At 49.7% G+C, this 19,539-nt stretch overlaps 2 protein-coding genes across 7 annotated transcripts in view; one reads left to right on the top strand and one right to left on the bottom strand.

Moving 5' to 3' along the window:
* Positions 1-2,400: 2,400 nt before the first annotated feature.
* Positions 2,401-12,908, top strand: TRAFD1 (TRAF-type zinc finger domain containing 1). 2 transcript variants are annotated; one of them, XM_054996610.1, is made up of 13 exons: positions 2,401-2,460; positions 2,881-2,921; positions 3,466-3,538; positions 4,402-4,537; positions 4,639-4,692; positions 5,724-6,129; positions 6,990-7,247; positions 8,526-8,593; positions 9,390-9,617; positions 9,742-9,874; positions 10,307-10,637; positions 11,180-11,247; positions 12,143-12,908. In XM_054996610.1, exons 3-13 carry the CDS (start codon positions 3,489-3,491, stop codon positions 12,160-12,162), a joined length of 1,752 nt encoding a protein of 583 aa, XP_054852585.1. In that variant the 5' UTR covers positions 2,401-2,460; positions 2,881-2,921; positions 3,466-3,488; the 3' UTR covers positions 12,163-12,908. The 2 variants fall into 2 exon arrangements, with proteins under 2 accessions (XP_054852585.1, XP_054852586.1); XM_054996611.1 differs by having other exon boundaries at positions 2,438-2,460; positions 2,845-2,921.
* Positions 12,909-15,240: 2,332 nt separating this feature from the next.
* HECTD4 (HECT domain E3 ubiquitin protein ligase 4) overlaps positions 15,241-19,539 on the bottom strand; it is a 130,235-nt gene continuing 125,936 nt past the window's right edge. For all 5 annotated transcript variants that reach the window (XM_054997015.1, XM_054997013.1, XM_054997014.1 and 2 more), the window contains exons 74-76: positions 19,273-19,468; positions 18,749-18,971; positions 15,241-18,181 (exon numbers count right to left, since the gene is read on the bottom strand). In XM_054997015.1, the coding sequence (XP_054852990.1) occupies positions 18,045-18,181; positions 18,749-18,971; positions 19,273-19,468 (556 nt within the window). In that variant the 3' untranslated portion in view covers positions 15,241-18,044. The remainder of the gene's footprint in view (positions 18,182-18,748; positions 18,972-19,272; positions 19,469-19,539) is intronic.

Consider the following 19,539-nt stretch of genomic DNA (forward strand, 5'->3'; position numbering starts at 1 on the left):
TATAATCATACTTGTAATCCACCTTGAGTCCCCGTGAGAAAGGCGGACTATAAGTGAAAATAAATAAATCCAGTTTACAAATTATACCAAATATCTTGTCAATTCCAATTCGCAAGAGTTTTACAACTGCTCATTTCAACAGTCATTTCCTTTTTGGTCAATTACTGCTTTGATCATGTTAGTAACTTTTCTGTCATTCAGATATTGGTATTGCCACCTCAGGTACCCGGACAGTGTGCTTCTAGTTATCCTCTCCATGTGTCCAGTCACTATTTTTGTGTGAATAAGTCAATGCACATATTTTCTTGCTTTGGTATATGATAGGAAATCCACATTTTTTTGTGGGTATGTGTTGGTGTACAGTAAAGCTGGAAAAAGACATGCATTGTCCTATTCACACTGCATGCTGACTGTACATATTGAGAAGACAGTGGCTCGAGTGCTCTCCTGGTACGTGAGGTAGGAATGCCTGTAATGACTGAAAAGGGATAACTTTTGCGTGTGAACGGAGTAAACACACCATATGGGATGCAGAGGAGTTAGCCGTGTTAGTCTGTGGTAGCAAAATCAAAAAGAGTCCAGTAGCACCTTTAAGACTAACCAATTTTATTGTAGCATAAGCTTTCGAGAATCAAGTTCTCTTCGTCAGATGCATGGTACAGAAACTGGTCAAATATAGAAGAGGAGGGGGGAGGAGGGGAGGAGAGAGAAGATGCCATGGAGGGGGGAGAGGGAGGATGCAACCAAAACATTCCTTTGCTAGTAAATGTAAACATCTCCTTTTGGTGTGAGGCTTCAAAGGAGTTTGCCGTGTTAGTTTGTAGCAGTAAAACAGCTAGACCATCCAATTCCAATGCAGTATAAGCCTTCGATAACCACAGCTCTCCCCGTCAGATGCATCTGACAAAGAGAACTGTGGTCCCCGAAAGCCCATGCCATATGGGATGGTTGCTCTTCTACCACTTGGCCTGCAGGGGGAGAAGTTGCTCCATATAAGAATTAAATTATCATTGTAGGTAATCCTTGCCCCACCTGCACCTGCAGCATGATGCTGCGAAACAGGCATTTTTTTTAGTAAAACGTGCATTTCCCCCGGTTGTTCCTTCATGCTCCTTCAAGCACAGAGACAAAACCCTGTCTGTCAGCTCCATGAAGTGTTTTGCCTCACTGAAACCTCAACCAATTTCAGTATCCAGTGAGCATGAATGATTGGCATTAGGAAGACCTGGGTGCAAGCCTTCACTCAGCTGCGAATCTCACAGGATGGTGCTGGCCCAGTTGCTCTTTTTCTACCTAGCCTACATCTCGGGGTTGCTGTAAGGATCAAACGGAGGTGGAGGATTATGTACTCCTTCGAGAAAAGGCGGGAGAGGAATGAATGAATCGACCTCAGATCATTCGTGGTCTACCCACTTTTGTACTTCAGTAAGATGTGCCCTTTTTTCCTGGGCCTTCCTGCTTTCTCAGGCTCAGAATATTCCTACACAAGGTTGCGCTTTACTAAGCCTTATTCTATCTCCCAGTTACTCCAGTTTAAGCCAGTTGCCTTCAGTGCAAGCCACCCACTGGTTTGCTAGCCAGTGGTTGATAACCCTGCCAGAGAGTCTACTTCAAAGTCATTCAAAATGGTGGTGGTTGCTTTTTGACACATCCTACTGGTTAGCTTACCTCATGTTAACTTGATGACTTTGTGATTCGTTTTCACCAAAGCGATGCCATCTTGTCAGTGAAGTATTTGGTTTCCTATTCTGGCAAAACTTCAGGCAAACCTACTAGGTATTCAGTAGGAAAGAGCAAGAGTCCAGTAGCACCCATCAGACGAACACAATCCGTGGTATCTGAAGAAGTGAGCTGAGCCACCCGTTTTGTTAGTCTGAGAGGGGCCCCCAGAGCTGCCTGCTTGCCTGAGGCGGGACGCGAACGCGCGGGGCTCCGTTTCCCCCCCCCCCCCTTTCTCCTCAGAGCGCCTCACCCGGAGCTCCTCTCCCCGCCACTGCGCCTGCGCCCCGCTCGGCCACAGCCACCCGGGCGCGCGCGCCGCTCCCGTCGGCCGAACGGCCTCGCGCGCCAGATGCCTCAGGCGGATCGCCTCACCGCCGGGCTGGCTAGAGGCTCCCGCGCGTGCGCAGAGTCGCCCCTGTCGATGCGTGGGCGTAGCGCGTCCCCCGATGACATCCGGCGCAGCCAATCAAGCGCCGCTTGCTCCCTCGGCTCCTGCGGCGAGCAGGAAAAGGAAAGCGGGGGGGGGGGGGAGGAGGAAGAAGAAGAAGAGGGCGGGCTTCCCCTCTAGACGAGCGTCCGCTTGGTCCAATAGAAGAACGGTAACAGTCGGTTTGACGTGACCGCTGACCAATGAGAATCGGGAACGGTAAAAGGTGGGGCGGTGCAGTCTGACGAGGCGGCGCTAAAGCGAGGCTGGGAGAGAAGCTTCGTACTCGGCGGTGACGAGGAGCTGGCCCGGTAGGGACTGAGGCGCTGAGCGGGCGGGGAGCGCGGCGCCCCCGGCAGAACGGGGCTGGCGGGGGCGGGCTTCGCTTCTCCCTCACAGCAGGCGGGGCCTCCCCAGAAGAGGCGCCTTTGGGCGCCGGTTGCCAACCTCCAGGCCGAGCCTGGAGTTGTTGGGCGGGCGCACCTGGTTCGAGAGGTCGGCGCCTCCGGACGGAGCGGCAGCTGCGGAGGGCGGGCTCGGCGGGGTGTCCTGCAGTCCAGGAGACCTCCCCGCAGGTCTCCGGGGATCCCCCAGACTGGAGTTGGCAACCCTGAGGGAGGGGAGGGGCGCCTCGTTCCGCGTCTCGGGGGTTTGCCTGTCCAGATCGAGCAAGTCTCGGCTTGTGGCCTCCCCAGCACCCCGCAGTTACAGTTCGTTCGTTCTTCATTCAGACTAACCGGAGACCAGTTGATTTCTCAAGAAGTGATTTTAGGTAAGTTGCTTAAGGATTTCCTTTTAAAGACGGTGGATTTTGAAATGTGAGTGCTCTTGTAAGACGTAGGTTGCATTTTTCATTGTGGGGCCAAGAGAAAACTGATCTGGATAAAACATGAATGCAAAGGTGTACGAAGACCCTGAACTGAAGGGAGGCGGGGGCGGGGGGGGGGGGAGAATGCCTCAGGGTCCTCATAGAGTAATAGAAGGCCCTGCCCAGACCTGTGTGTAAGACTGCGCAGAGACCAAGAAAAACGGTCTGGGCGTGTGAGACATACACCTCCAGGATGTGGTGAGTCTCTCGACCACATCAGCTTATTTTCTCCCACCTAAGCCTCTTGATTCCAATAAAATTAAATAGATCCAATCAGAATTTTGCTGGCAGCAAGGACATGTAGCTGGTCTTGGGGATAAAAACAGGTAGGCAGGCAAAAGCCAGGGGAACTGCTGTTGACAGGGAATCTGAGTAGGAGGGAAATGAGTAAGCAGGCCTGTGAAGAGAAAACAGAAAGTGACCTTTCTCTCCCCCTTTCTCCTCCTAGTTCCTGGAAAAAACACTGGTGTGATGGCTGCAGTAGCAGAACAGGAAAGTGAAACCCAGCTGTGCAGCAACTGGTAAGAAAACTCAAGATGTGTTCTGAAGGGCGGTGTTTGTTCCACACTGTGCCTGCCTTCTGCGGCATCAGTTCTCACAGTCAGGCTTTAGAATTGGTTGTCTTTGTGTTTTTGAGTCTCTCTCTCTCCCTGAAGAAGGTTTCAGCTGCACACCCTTCCTGATCATCTTGGGTCACTGCTTTGTATCCGTTGTTTAGTTTTATTGCATGTTCTGCTTGCTGCCAGCAGTTCCAAAATGGCTCTTGGCACTGAAATGGTAGAACCGTTGTGCCTATTTTGGGTTGGGGGAGGGAAATTGAAAACCAGATCTCACCTCCTTTGCTGCTCTACCAGATTTTTAAAATTTGCTATGGTAGAGTAGCAGAGCCAGTCCAACTGATTTACAAGCAGGTGTGCAAAAAGTGTCTTTGCCTGCATCCCTTCCCAGGCTTGTCTTGGGAGCACATTAGAGAGCCTAGATCATGACAGGGCAAACAGCTCCCTTTCCAGTCACTGTTAACTTTGAACTGCCCCTGCGAATGCATGAAGAAGCCAGACTGTACAAGAGAGACAGCTTTATTGGAACTGAAAGGGACCCACGTGCTGGTGCTTAATGCCAAAAAAGTGGCAGAGCAGCTTGGTTAGTACATGGGGTGGCTGACGCCACTTCTGCCTCTGCATCTTCTCTGGCAATTTCTCCAATAGCCTCATGTTTGCCCACCTCCAGTTCCATAAGGCCCCACGGCTGCATATGTGTAACGTGCTGTTAAACCCAATGATGCACCCAGATTGACCCTGAAAGTTGGACTCCAACACATTGTCCCAAAGGCGTTCTGTTAGCGCATGCCCTGTGACTTGTCTGAGCGCCACCTCTCTCTTCACAGCAAAAAGGACATTCCTGTGGCGAACTTCACCATCCATGAGATCCACTGCAGCAGGAACATTGGGGTATGCCATTTCTGCCAGGAGTCCGTCCCTAAGTCGGAAATGAAGAACCACATGGAGCTGGAGCACACCCAGGTGACCGAGGAGCACTGCCTCCCCCCCCCCCCCCCCTCTGGCTTGGCTCCTCCTTGGGATGTGGCTCTCATCCTGCTATTTACTTTATTTTTCAATCCCAGGTTAGCTGTAAATGCAGCATGAAGATGGAAAGAGGAGACTTACCAGAGCATCTGGTTAGTAGGTTGAATCTTACGAGTCCTCATGATAGCTGGCAAGTCTGTGGAAGTGAACACAGTTCCACCAGAATAGCCACTGGCCTGGTTGCTGTGGCCTCCCTCCAAGCAGGAAGGCTTTTTGTAAACGAGAGGATAGTGCATGTTTCAGGTTGAATTGGTAATGCAGGTGGCCTTGTGGGTTTCTTAAAATACTATGTAGGCTATTAACATATTTGCAGAGAGGTGGCCGTGTTAGTCTGTTACAGTCAAGTAAAACAAAAGTCCAGTGGCATCTTAAAGATATTAACATCATGCTATGTAATCTCTGCATCGTTTAATCTGTCATGTTTAAATGCTTATGCTTTGTTTCAGACTTCTGTTTCTTCTCATGTTTGTGGAATCCAAACCCTTGTTGCACTGTTTATTCGATGTCTTATCCTGTTGAGTGTCTTTGACTTGCACCGTATGATGCACCTTGAGTCTCTGTGAGAGGGAATGACTATGAATAACATCAATAAAGTTATTTCAGTATAAGCATTTGGGAGCTGGAGCTCACTGCCTCAGAGAGGTGTAAGTGAGCTCTGACTCATGAACGTTCATATTGAATAATGTTAGTCTTTAAGGTGCTGCTGGACTTCCTATTTTTATAGCAGATTTGCCAGGCTAGAATTTTCTATTTTTAGCCGGGGGACCTTAACAAAGGGCTTTTTCATGTTTTTTTTTAGCATATGAGCTGTATTCTTGTGCTGTTTGTGTGAATGCACCCCTTGCCCCAGGCGTGGTGTTATAATTCCTCCCTAGTCTGATCCTATGATGTTAGTAAACGGACAGTCTGTGACTTGGGTCCTTTGAACTGGACTTGCCAGGGCTTGAACCTGGGACCTTCCCCTAGTCAAGCTTATGCCTGACTGCTGAGCCACAGCCCCTCGCAAAACCTTCCATCCTTCTCTGAGGCCTTCTGAAGCACATGTCCTGTAATGTGCCTTTGGTCGCCTGCATAATGGCACAGTGTGCTGTAGCTGTTTACCTGCTCGACTCTCTTGTGCTAGGCCTCAGCGTGCCCTTTGCGGCCTGTCGTTTGCCAACACTGTGAGCTAGAGCTCGCATTCAACAAGCTGAAGGACCACATGGATTACTGTGGTGCCCGGACTGAGCAGTGTGTCAGATGCCACCGGAATGTGATGCTGAAAGACTTGAAGGAGCACCCGGAGGACTGCGAGAAGAAGGCTGAAGGAGGCCAGAGCAGGCTGCCCAAGCCCCGCTTGAACTCTGAAACGTCTTTGCAGAATGTCCAGGTGATCAGAAACCTCCTCCATTCAGATGGCTCCTTTGGGCCCCTGCCAAGGACGAACAGGCTCCCAGAGAGCAGGCTTTACAATTGTCTCTCCGGCCAGCAGCTTCCCAAGAATCTTCCCAGGAGAAATGCCGATCTTTCACAGCCAGATGAAAATCAAGGTGAGGGCATCAACAGAGAAGCGCTGGACTAAAACGTTGCTTAGTGTCATATGTAGCATGTTTTTCTCTTTGTGTTCAGAGTACTTTATGTCGTTTAGCTGTGCTGTATTCTGTGCTGCTCCTGCTGGTTGCACAAAACTGGATCTCTCGCTCTCACTCACTCACTCACACAGAGAGAGAGAGAGGGAAATCCAGTAGTAATTTTCTGCTGTTTACTGGGTGTGAGAAGGCAGGATATGTGCGAATGCAAGGTCAGAGTATGATGATACAAGCATACGTTGTATTCTGTTTTATTTATATATCCCACCTCCGTTCCGTGGAAAGGTGACTTCCATCTGGGCAGCAGCTGCGTTTGTTAAGCTTCAACTAATCGTTTCTTTAATCTATTCTACCACTGTTCCTGACTATTCAAAGTGGCCTGCGTTTCTTACACACTGTAATGAAATCAAACGTCTGCCAGAATACCTGAGGACAGCAATAAGTCCTTCTCTGCTACAAGCCCTCCTCAGTAACTCCACCTTGTGCATCTCTCCAAATGTAAAGTCGATGGGTGGCCCTCTGGCAGCCCATTTAAGGGAGGACGGAGTCATCTATCTCAGAGGAAGCTCTTGACAGGCCTGAAACTATCCTGACCTTTTCCCAAGAGGAAACAGAAAGCAGGCCCTGGTGGGAGGCCCGGCTGACCTTGTATTGAGGGAGTCGCAAGCCCTAATGGGTTTTAAAGGGCCAGAGCCAACTCTGTAAAGCGAACCCAGAAACGAATCTGTGAGGGTGCTGCAGCCTGTGCCTTTAAGACTGCCCCCTGGGGTTCGGGTCAAAGCATATCTCTAATAGCTGGTTGTGTTTCTTCCCCCATGAAGGCCACTTGGAGAAGACTGCCAACACCTTAGCCTTCGTTGACAGAGGACCTGACTGCCAGTTAGATTACCTCTTGGCTCTTAGCTTGCAGCGTGACAACTCCCTCCGTGACTGCAGTGCTGCAGAGCTCCAGAGAGAATTCTGGAAGAACATTTGTCCCCCGAGAACGAGAGCCGCAGGCAACTCCCTCGAAACTAGCAACTTCGGTATCTTCTCTCAGGACTTCTTGGGATCCATGAACCCTTCCAACAAGTCAAAGAGTAAGGCAGGGCTTATAGCAGGCTAAAATGTGGTGTCGTTGCCATTGACTAACCTGCTGTGGTGGCATGGAATGCTTTAGCAGCACTAAAGATTGAATGCTTTGCTTTGCAAAGATTACTTTGGTAGGGGAGGTGTGGAGATAAAAACTGGAACGAGATCCAGAAACAACCTATATGTGAGTGAGAACTGTTGCGAGGGAAGCTGAATTTCAGAATGAATTAAAACCAGTTTCCACTTCTAGAAATGGCAGTTTGGGCCATCTCAGGGTTTACCTGTCATGTGAGGCACCTGTGCTGGGACTCGGCCTCATGTGGCCTGAAGGGTCTCTCGTTGCTGTCTTAGCAGCAGCGACTCATGACTAGAGATGGGCACGAACCGAAAAACGAACCAAAGTCTGTGACGATCCAGACCGGTTCATGGTTCGCGAACTGGTGGTTCATCAGAGCCCATTTCTGATGAACCGCCATGAACTTTAGGCTGGTTTGTTTGGTTCATCTTTTGGTTCGTCACTGCAGACAGCCTGGTGCCGATCAATCAGTTTCCTCGGCAACAGGGGATGGACTTTCTGCAGACCTTCTGCTGGCCCGGAAGTGATGATTTGCTGCCCTAGAGGTGACATTTTCACGAACCAAACGAGCTGGTTTGTGAACGGGGGTGGGGGGTAGGCAGGTCCGTGAAAGTTTGTGGGTCGTGAAATGCAATGAGCCACGAACTGCACGGTTCATTTTTTCCCCAGTTCGTGCCCATCTCTACTCATGACCCCAGCGTAGTGTGATAAGGGAGCCTATGTAAGGAACATAGTGGGACCAAGTCATTTGGCATAGCAAGAGAAGCCTGCCAGTGTCCTGGCATAGCTTCTGACCGTGGACCAGATACTTTCAGTCGAGGAAACATGACTGTGAAGCGATGCGGAGAGGGCGGTCCCATTCTGATTCCTCCCTTGCTTGCTGTTTTTCTGGTGGTGACATGAAATCGCCCTGCACATCAGAGTCAATGATGTGCAAGGCGATTTCTTCAGTGGCTACACTTTGAAACATGAGCTTTGAAGTAACAGCTCAAGTCTGTTTGCTGCCAGCCCTTGGGAGGCTGGCCCTGGACAACGTGTTGTCGGCTGGTCTTGATTTGTCCACTGTAAAATGGAAAGAAGGGCAGTCTGCCTCCTGGGGAGCTCGTGCGGCCATGTGCTGGACATGCTCAGGAAATCAGAAGAGAAGCCTGCTCGATGGGTGCTCGGGGGTATGTACGAGTGGCTAATCCTGCTTCTCTTCACCATGCAGCTGAAACTATGCTGCCCTGTGAATTCTGTGAGGAGCTGTACCCTGAGGAAGATCTAATCCTGCATCAGGTCAGTTTTTGCATCTCTTTCTAATGGTGCTTGGTAGGAGGCGGCCAAAGGTCTGTAGGAAGGGAAATGGACCAGGGGTTGAAAACGAGGCACATGCTCCATCCAGACCTGTGGCTTTCATTTTTTAAATCTGAAAGAGAGAGAAGCTGGTTTCTAGCCTTTAGGAATGCTAGGAGACTTTCTGAAAAGACAGACAGGTACCTTTGGAGGCCTTGGCACTCGTGAGGTGGGAGGTCTGCATTTCCCGTACTGCATTGGTGATCATAATCCGAATAAAAAATCTCCACTGTGTGTAATCTGCATCAGTTAAGATGAAGTGGGGAGCGGGCTGCCAGAGAGCAAGAGGGTGCAGCTGTGGGGAGAGCTGCCATTAGCAGAAGAGATCCCGCCTCTTTTGGGGCAGACCCGCAGTCTCTTCCTGCGTGCCTTGGAGAATCCTTCCCAGCCTTGTGATTCCTGGGAGAGAGGCTCCACCCCAGATCTTGCAGGCAGGTAAGAGCTAGCAGAGCGCTGGGCAAGGCCTCCTTGGTGGTGGTGCCACATTAGTGGCGGTGCATTTTTCAAGTTAAAACCTCTTCCGTGTCCCAAGCGTCCGTTTTTAACTGGTGGTTGGTGCTATATAAATGAGCGAGAGTCCTCTGCTCTGAGCCTTCTAGGAGAGGAGAGCAAAGAATTTTTATAAACCAGTGGTTCAGAATTGAAGTAGGAAATGGTCATGGTTGCCATGGAGTGTGTGTGTGTGTGTGTGTGGGTGTTATGTTAACTGAGCCCTTCCCCTCCTTTGTCTGTGTGGCAGACGGGATGCAGCCCAGCAAGTGCTTTGGCTTCCTTCAGCAAGAGGAGCGCCTCCCTCCCTCAGCAAGGTCAGCCCGAGAGTCTTACGGACTTGTGGGAGCAGCAACAGAGGGATCCACCTGGTGGCAGAGAGAGATTCCCTCTCCAGTCTGACAGTGGGGAGAGCATCATGATCCCTTGCGAGTTCTGTGGAGTCCAGCTGGAAGAAGAGATCCTCTTCCACCACCAGGTACTGATGTCGTCATGGGAAGCGTCTGCCTGGCCTGGTAGGGCAGGCCGGCCGGCTTGCTCCTTCCTCAGCTTTGGCCCTTGGTGCTTTTCCCCCCCGTGACTGGCTGTCTGTCTTGCCCCAGGACCAGTGCGACTTGCGTCCAGCTACAGCCTCCTCCACGGGAAGGTCCCCGCCCCAGCCAGGGGCTCCAGCCGTAGGAGACTTGGAGAGAACAGAGTTGCTGGACCTGCCTAGAAGACGAGTCCGCCATCAAGGTATTGTAGCATGAGCAATCGGGGGTGGAAAGTTGAGAAGAGGCCGTTTTGTTGGCTGAGGCAGGAGAGTTCTGGGGACTGAATGGGAGGCCTCCTTTCTCAGAGAAGGAGCACACCTCATTTGTGGAGGCCGTTTGCTACAGCAGGACGGGGAAAGGGCTGGTGTCTCTGGCTCAGTGTCCCTCCCCTGCTGGCTGTGCTTCATGCTGGCAGCACAGGGCTCGGGAGGGGAAGCCTGGTTGGGCCATTCTTCGTGTCCCCTCCATTGGCTGCGCAGCCTGGAGCAGCTGATCCTCTTCCTAGAGCAGAGCTGCTGGTGTGTCTGGCTCCCCGGGGCAGTGTTCTGCCCCTCACTGCAGGGTCTGGCGTTCTGGTTCGTGCTCCATTCTGCAAGTATGGCTTCAGGGAGGAATTCCTTCCTTTCTGTTTCAGGGGAAATCTCGCCACAGTACATGGAGGAGTTCACGCAGCAGAGGCCCCCCCAGCCTATTCGAGGACGCCCCTCTTGGGGCAACCCAGCAGCTGCCAGGCGCGTCCAGCTGAATTCTTCAAACAGGAGAGAGACTGAAATTGGGCGTTCGGAGCAAGGGAAGGGCAAAAACCAGGGAGATGGTGGCACAGGAGAGAGAGCACAGCAGTACTGGGGCCCGAGTGCAAGGGTAGCAGAAGTCCAAGACCCTGTGCCAGCAAGGCGTTCTGCCCACAACTTTCCTCCCAGCAGTTACATGCCAAGCTTACCTGTTACAGATCCAACTCGACCCAGGTAGAGTTCCCAGGGCAAGTGTCTGTGTGTGCTCACGTGCCCTTGCTGGTGAGTGGCCGCTAGGCTGGACGCACTTCAGGCTTCTGTGAGGGGTAGAGATTGCACCTCTCACCCCTGCCAGCAGGTCCTTAATTAAATCAGCTTTCGGTGATGATCTGGGGTTCTCTCCATGTTTAGAAATAGCAGGAGTGCAGGTTAGGGGGAGGTAGGCAGGGGAGGGGGCTTGCACAAGCCAGGTGTGCTCTGCAGATGAAGTTCTGAGGCTTGGACTGTAAAAGAATAGCCCATAAAGAATAGGAAAGCTGCATTTCTCATCATTCACAGTTGGGGAGAAGGGAGGGCGAATGAGTGAGCTGCAGCCAAGACAGAATGGGGCCAGGGGGTGGCCTCTGCTCCCGATGGGAAAGGGGGACTTCCAGCCACCACACCCACGTCCAGGATTCTCCGCCCTCTGCAGTTGGCGTCTCCTCTCTTCACGCCGCTTGTGCTTCTGAAGCGATTGTCGGGTTCCAGTCCTAATGTTCTCTCTGTTCCTTCCTCAGGCTGAGATGTGACGGTGGCACAAGCCCCCCCAGGCCTGCCCATAGCAACAGCAGCAGCAGCAGCAAGGGTAAGGGCTGCTCAGGCCCCAGCGGCTTCCAGGGCTCTCTTGCCTGGTAACAGGGCAGGGCTGGCCTAGTCCCCATTTCTAACATGGAAGCTCGCTGTTCGACTGGTCACATACTTTGAACCTGACCTACCTCACAGGGTGGTGGTGGTGAGAAAGCGAATGAGGGGGGAATGATTTTCTATGCAGCTTTAAAATAGTAGAGTCCAGGAGCACCTTTAAGACCAACCAACTTTATTGTATCCTGAGCGTTCAAGAACCACAGCTCTCTTCATCAGATGCTACAATAAAGTTGCAGAGGAGTTAGCCGTGTTAGTCTGTAGTAGCAAAATCAAAAAGAGTCCAGTAGCACCTTTAAGACTAACCAATTTTATTGTAGCATAAGCTTTTGAGAATCAAGTTCTCTTCGTCAGATGCATGGGATCATGCATCTGACGAAGAGAACTTGATTCTCGAAAGCTTATGCTACAATAAAATTGGTTAGTCTTAAAGGTGCTACTGGACTCTTTTTGATTTTACAATAAAGTTGGTTAGTCTTAAAGGTGCTCCTGGATTCTGCTATTTCACAACTGCAGACTAACATGGCTAACTCCTGGATCTATGCAGCTTTGAGTCCCAACGGGAGAAAAGCGGGATATATATATATAAATAAACGTATGCAGTCCTTCTATGGCAATCAGAAATCGAAGGACCTGAGCAGATGTCTGCCGTTTTGCTTGATGCTTAGTCACTCTGTCTTGGGACTTTGTCAGATCTGGCTTGAGAATGCAAATCGCACACTCTGAGTAAAGCTTTCCCAAAAAACACCAGTTGTTTCACAGCCCCTTGAGACGCAAGCCCCTCTCCCCTGAAGCCTGGCAGGGGCCACTGTTTCACCTCTTGCTTTCCTTTCTCACAGGCAAAACCGTGACAGACTGAAGCAGCCGATCCCGACAAAGAAGAATAGGGGGGCTTTGTCAGGCCAAGTTAGGGGGCCGCCACCTGTATTTATTATAGCACAAAAGATTTTTGCAACAGTACTGGTTTTAACGCAGGCAGTCACTTTGGAGGTAGGTTCCTACCACAGCTGCAGGGCAGAGATGTGGCAGCAGGAGACTCCAACTCCAGTTCACGTTTTCTTTTTAAAGCGTGCAGTGTGTACACGTGCTGGGCTGGGGCAGGGTGGGCAGACTATCCCAGCGTAGTCGCTTAACGATAGTACAGCTTTAATGTGTCTTGGGTGGCCTGCTTGGAAGTCTGTGGCCTTAAAGACCCTTCGGCGAATCAAACATCCACCACTCCCAAAGCCGAGAGTTTGATCAGCCCGGTTAGCGCTATCGGTTCAGGAAGCAGAGGAGTCCCTGCAAGAGAGGTCACAGGGTGCCTTGCTGTGGCTTACTCCGTAGGGGGGAAGGATCTCTCTCACACTTAGCAAATCTGAGTTCCTAGGCAAGTCTCCGTGGCAAGTTGAGAGGAACTCGAGGAAAAGCCATAATCCAGGGTGGGTGGGTGGGTATCGATCTTGGTCTCTAATACCGGAAGTGCCCAGTTAAATTTCCTAAGAATTGAGAGGGGCTTTGATAGGAGGATCGATCTATCCTCCTCCTCTCCCTGTGCTAATTGTTCTGTTGTAGTAGAGAATGTTCATTTTAAATTTCCTGTAATAAAAGTTGGTATTTATCAGTCTTGTGCTTCCCATCATCTCTCTTTTAACGGCTGCTAATACTGGCCCGTTTCCCCACTGCATGGGCTGTGCCAGGGGTGATGCTTGAACCCCACGGTAGAGACGGCCTGATTCGTGGGGCTGGCTTTTTCTCATTGCGGAGAGAGAACACATTCTCTGTGTAACTCAACACACTGGTCGTTCATAGAGCAGGGGCTGAACAGAGATGCCCAGTAGTCTTCTTTTTACAAGCAGGAAGCCTGTGCCTGCCATCTTAATCGAGGTGTGTTACTGCTTCTAGCATTTTGGGCCCAGATTTGTGCTCATGAATCCCTCTACACCTCCTGTCTCTCTTTTTACTCAAGCTTTGCTTTCTATCACTTAACTGTTTTGATTCATGAGCAGGCTCACCATTTTTTCCCGTGACCATTAAGTGTACTGAGGAGCTGTTGAAGGACAAAAGCGTTTTTGAATTCCAAGTATAACTTTTTAACTGCTCAGTTTGACAAATGCCAAAAGGTAGATGCAATAGAACCTCACTTTGCCGAGATTAACTGACCTGTAATTTCCCAACACCCTAGCAATCCTTTTTTTGTGGGGGTCAGTTTTGCTACTCTTCTACTAGCAAAGCCAGAATTAACTATATGGAGGCTTAGTCTGTTCAGTAAGACTCAGCTGCCTTACAGTTTCTCCTGCTTTGTAGAGAGAGGCAGTCCAAGTCTACTTCTATCATTAGGTGTGCAAGGTAATTTGAAGAGGTAACCCTTGCTGGAATGAAGTTGCATGAATATGCCCAGTGACTCCTGTTGTGACAAAATATACCCTAAGAATAACACACACACACACAGCACTACAGAGAAGGGTGATAAAAGTCCTTCCTGCATCTCAGGAAGAGGAGAGAGAGAGAGAGAGAAAGAGAGATGGTGATCTATAAGCTAACCAAAGAAAATGGGAGTCTTGCTCACAGAGGTATCCAAATGTATCAGTTTTAATTTTCAGCACGGTGCCTTATCCAAACTTGGCAAGTGATTATTCAAAAGCAGAAGCCTGTACCCTAATTCTGACTCGGGGCGGCGGGGGGGGGGAAAACCCCCCAGGCTCCAGGAGAATCTCACTAAGCCTGGTTTGGAGTTCTGTGTCGAGACTGATCATGGGACAGACCCTGAGCCAAGGATGCCAAGTCCTTGACTCATTTCCTGTATAGGAATGTTGGGACAACCCTTTAAGCACAGGCTAAGCCACGGTGGAGAAATGCCGTCAAGAATTCACTTCAGTATTTCAGTTACTATGCTTGCTATTATGTACAGGGGCTCAGCTGCAGCACAGTAGCTGGCAGAAGGGGGGGGGTGTGTGAAAAAAAGGGGCAAACATCCTTTCGGGACAGTTGGAGCCAAAGGACCCCCAGGTGGCATGGATTCTCCCCCAAGGCAAATAACTTCTCAGAGCACAGAGAGAGAGGTGCCCTCTTCAGTTTGGGTAGTTCCTTGCGTACAAGCTGTGGGACTACACGTTTATCTTAGGAACTCTGTCTTGTCGGCACAGTAGGGACCATGTGAACTGAGGTCACGATCTTTACTGCAACTTCAAGTAAAGCTAACTTGTCGTAACTTAAGCACCCTCAAAGGTAAGTACCAAACAAGGAAAGGGAACTGGGTATTTTCAGCTTGTCTTTGGCCGTTTCCACACACGTTGAATAATCCACTTTCAATACGCTTTAGTTATCCTTTAGAAGTGGATTTTTTGTTCCACACATGGAAAATCAGTTACAAATGTTCACTAAAGCGTATTGAAAGTGGATTATTCAACGTGTGTGGAAACGGCCTTTGTTTCCTTGCTCAGGCTGAAAACCTGAACAGACGATGTGTATTTTTTAAATTCATTTATTAAACTTCCTTACATTTTAAATGCTCCAAATCTGATGGTTGGAAAAATACTATTTATATCTTATCTGAAGACCAAAACGGGGAGGGAAGTTTGCTGCCCCTGGAGCACAATAGCTCAAAGTTGCTATCGCTTGCCTATGCCTGCTAGCTTGTAGGAGCGTGGAGGGAAATACGTTTTAACTAGGTGCAGTATCTAAACAGCGAATGGAGGCACAGAGCGCTGCTAGATGTGTGAGGCCACCCGATGGGCGATACTGGCTCACTGGAGGGCCAGTACTCAAGTTGTTTTGGGGCTGGGGGCTGGTGGTGGCACCCCAACCAACGTTTGTTTGAAAACCTGCAAAAAGCAGCAGCTGCCAAATTTGTCCTGGGCTGTATTTCTTCAGCTCAATGTAGTTCCACATAAGCCCTGATTTCCTACAGGTATTCAGCACAGGGGGAGGGGCCAAGAACAAAACCGCTTTCAGACACTTCCACCAAAAGTAAGCATTTATTTAAATACAAGAAAAGCCAGAGAGATATCTTAAAAACCAGTGGCAACCAATCTTGCAGTGTTATGTCGAAGAGCAAAGTGCTATGAGGGGGGTCACAGAGGGAAGCAAGGGGCAGAGTTTTGATAACACTTGAGAAGGGATGATGGTTCTAAGGGTACACTTTGGTGGTTGAATAAAGTGTGGAGAGAATAAATTAACCAACCCCCCCCCCCCCCAAGGCATGTCGGCTCAACTGGCCTTTGCCCTTGAGCAGCAGAAACAAGGGTCCCTCCTGCACAAGAGGAACAGCCACTTGGGACTTGCTTTTCCCTTTTATACAAAATATTTACACCTTTGCTGTAAGTAAATACAAATAAAAATTAGTGCATTGACCTATCCCCAAAACAGCAGGAGAGCAGGCATCTTTGCCTGCCCGTCATCTCAAGTAGTTTTCGGTGTGGTTAACGGCATTTCACTTGCCTCTGGGCCAAGAATTGGGAGCCACAGAAGACAGACAGACACACACGCACATACACAACCAGTAATAGGAAGATTTCCCTTTAGCCTGGATGTTTGCTACCTGCTCAAGAGCACTTAAACAAGTCAAGAGGAATTAATACCAGGAGGGACACTCAACGCAAGCTTAAACTCAAATGCCGCCACGTCCACGGTTGGTTGCTGCTGTTCTTAGGACAGCTGTACATTCGGAATGAGTCTTCAAGTGAAAAGAAACAAGTTGTGATTCAAGAGATGCTCTCGTTGGCAGCCACAGTCAGTACTCAGGCAGGACAGGGACCGAGCGAGCACCTCGGGAACTCCAGGCCACCCAACGGTTTGTAACTTGTTCGTTCTCAGCAGCGTCCTTCAGCTCGTCCTGCCTGCTCTTCCAGAGGAATCCTCAATGCAGATGGAGGGCATCGTGCGATTATTTGGACATACAATGTCTCCAGAAAGAAGCTCCACTACACAGGGTTGTGTATAAATGCACCGGGGAGGGCAATTTCTCTTTTCTTATGCAACCATAAATAACTAATAAATATACACATCAAGTCACTCAGCAGCAGCGGCAGGGATGCCCTCCGCATGGAGGGGGGGGGCAACTTCTCTGGCGATGTGGCAACAGGAAGGCCTGTGAGGTATCTGACGGAATGAGAAGCCCCCTCGAGAAAAGTGGTGGTTCAAGACACAGACGGGCAGAGCCCTCATAGAGCAGGCGTCATTGGCACCCGTCTGGATGTGGTGTTAGGCCAGCACAACCAGGAATGACCTGGGTGGGTGGAATGAAGGACTTCCATGCCACATTGGTTGTGGCTGGCTCTCTCTTGGCATTTGTAAACTTAACCATACAACATTTGTTTTTAGCCCGAATATATCATGCCTGCTTGGGCCAGAAAATGGGTCCAAAAGGATGCCTCAACACAGGGAGCTTTTCTTTCTCCACTGTGCAGCAAGGCTGGCTTCCTTTAGGCATCAAACAGCTAAGTCGCAAAGCCATCATGTCTGCCCTTCTGCTCACACTCCGATCACACAGCCTGGCAAGTTAGAAGTATTCACAGTAATGTTCAGTTGAGACTGTTTTCCTGTTGCTGTGCAGAAGCAAAATAATTTGGACCTGCTTTTCTGTCTCCCACTTGCTTTACATTACAGCTCATCAAGGTGCCAGTGAGATTTCTGCAGGCCAGAATAAAACTTAAGAGCAAAGCACTAGCTCTTTGCTGATGGATAGTAACCAGCCTGCTGGTTTTGATCCAGGGCTACCTTAACATCAAAAGTTTGCATTCCAAAGCTTCGCAAGAGGCCTCACAGCAGTTAAAGAGGAGAAAATACAGAAAGAGAATGGGGGTGTCTGCTGGGTGCATCTCGGCCCCGACACAAATTCAACTCATCAAGCTCTGCAGCTGTGCAAGATTTTTTTGCTTTTAGTGGGCTCCTAAATAAATTTGGCCACAATAGCAAAGTTACATGGATGATCCCTGCAATTTTCCCAGGGAAGTGGAAAATAGCCTGTTGGAATTCAGTATGCCCCCCGCCCCTCCTTTCCTTCCCTCCTTTCCAATACAGCCTCATTTTAAAGCAATCCTTTCTGAGTGCAAAAGATTAGCAGTGTTTCCAACTGGCTTTGCTGTTTGTGGGTAACTGACAGGCACACTTCCTTCCCTTTGTCTTTGAGCAAAAGATTCAGACTTGCAGTATCCTGGAGTTGGATACCCCAAGTGTGCCATTAAATTGTAGCTTCTGTGGAAATGCAAATTTGAAGGTTCCGTGCCACCCAAGCCCATTTCACCAGGATCAAGGTAACTCCTCCTACCCTGCCCCCCCCCCCAGAAGAAGGCAAAGACTTTCAGCCCTTACCTCACCCAGCGACAGGGTTTCAGTGTCTGGCAACAACAGCTGGTACCCATGCTTACAGCAACTTCACGTTTGAACTCAGAAACTTTGGCAAGACAGAATCATATCCTGCTTTTGCCTTGAAAGATCTTGGTATTCAGTTCCTGTTCTGCAATCAGTGCTTGTAATTTCAAAAGAAATGTACAGGTTTCAAGGTCTGTGACCATCAGTCTGCGTACTAAACTATCCCACAAATATTTCACAAACAAGGTAGCAAAGACAACCCATCCACCTACGACTACAAACTGGAAGTTTCCCAGCAACCACCGCTGTGGCGGCGAAATTTGGAGGAGCGGGTGAGCATTTGGCTCTTGCCGTCAGTGTCCCGGGGAGGCCTTCCATGGAGCTTTGAGTTTCAGCAGGGGCGTGGAAAGGACTTCTCCAAATATGCCTGTGGCCTTGGCACGGCACAGCTCAGCCGCTGAGAGGGTCCTCACGGTAATGGATGGCGTACCGGAGTTTTTCCAACATTATATCTAGGGAGGAGTACTGAGGGAGTTTGATCATGAACATGCAGGTCTCAACACGGATGTAGCGCGAGTCTGGAGAACCTGAAAAGAACCACAGAGAGGAACTATGAACTGGCTGGGGAGGGCAGGGCCTTGCTCCTTCTAAATGCCTTTCAGTGCACCTAAGATACAGCTGGTCACTCCGCCTTCTCCATGTCCTAGCTGACTGATTTCAACAGGGGCCCCTTTCAATGGGCAACAGAAATGTTACCATCTTGAATCCTACTGAACAAGGACAACACTATTCAAGATGGAGGCAGCTGAGTTATGTCACCTGAAAAATCTAAAGTCCTCCTGAAACCACTCAAAATGGAGGCCAGAAAGGTGGGACGGAGACATTTGAGTAGGTTGCTTCCTTCTGCTGTTATGTATTTATGGACACCTAAGATAAAGAGCCACCAGAAGTCAAATTGGATCCAAATCCCATTGGTTCACAGCCTGCTGGGAAGAAAAGTCACCCAGGCTCAGAAAACAAGTGGAGGTAGGCCAAGCTCTTCACTCTGCATTTCTGATAGTCCTGTTTTCCAAAATCTAGGATCTAAAAGGTTGTTCTTCATTTACCCGTACAATATACAAATCAATCAGTTTCGGAGCCCTCTGGGCAGTTACCTGTAGTGCCATCCGGAGGTGCAATTTTCATGGGGTATGGGGGGACGTGTGCTGTGTCTGGCCCCCCATCCTTACATGGGCAGGTGAAAGGAATTCGCTCCTGATTGCAGGCAAATTTGATGAACTTGCAAAGTTCCTCCTGTGTGAACATCTCTAAGGCCCCCCAGAAAAACTCAATATGCTGGTCTGTTTCCATCAGTCCTACTTGGTACATGGTGTGTGCCTATTTGCAAGGAAAAGAACAAAGGGAAAGAGAGGGGAACAAGATAGAGAGAGGGGAGAAAAACTTAGTCATGCCCCAAGGAACAGGTTCTCTTTTGCAGATGCAATTGGTGGCCCCCAGACCTTCAAGGTCCTGTGGCCATGACCGTCTTATCACCATGGTAGCTTGTTCTCCTTGGGCAGAAAAGGAGAACGGCTGTCTGGCTCCTCCATCCATTCCACACACATCCTGTCTGCAGACACAAAAGGGTTGGAACCAGGTTGGTTAGAATCTCGGGGATGAGGTCATGAAAAATATGAACCTTGAGGAACTCCAGGTTGATGTAAGGGAGCCCACAGGTCCTGAGTTCCATCTCCAGGGGCGTCAACATGGTCAGCAGCTGGAGGGGGATGATGGAGCCCAGACCAGCCCTCACGGCTGTCACACAGTCGGGATTCTGCAGCTCGTGGGTCCTCAGGTTCCGGATGGCTGTTGCATAGACATCTTTGTTCTCCCATCTGAGAGGAGAGTACACCCATATCAGAATACGGAGCATGCACACGGAAACTTAACTCTGTCTACATGCACT

Source organism: Eublepharis macularius, chromosome 13 (assembly GCF_028583425.1).
Source record: "Eublepharis macularius isolate TG4126 chromosome 13, MPM_Emac_v1.0, whole genome shotgun sequence".
Taxonomy (NCBI): Eukaryota; Metazoa; Chordata; class Lepidosauria; order Squamata; family Eublepharidae; genus Eublepharis; species Eublepharis macularius.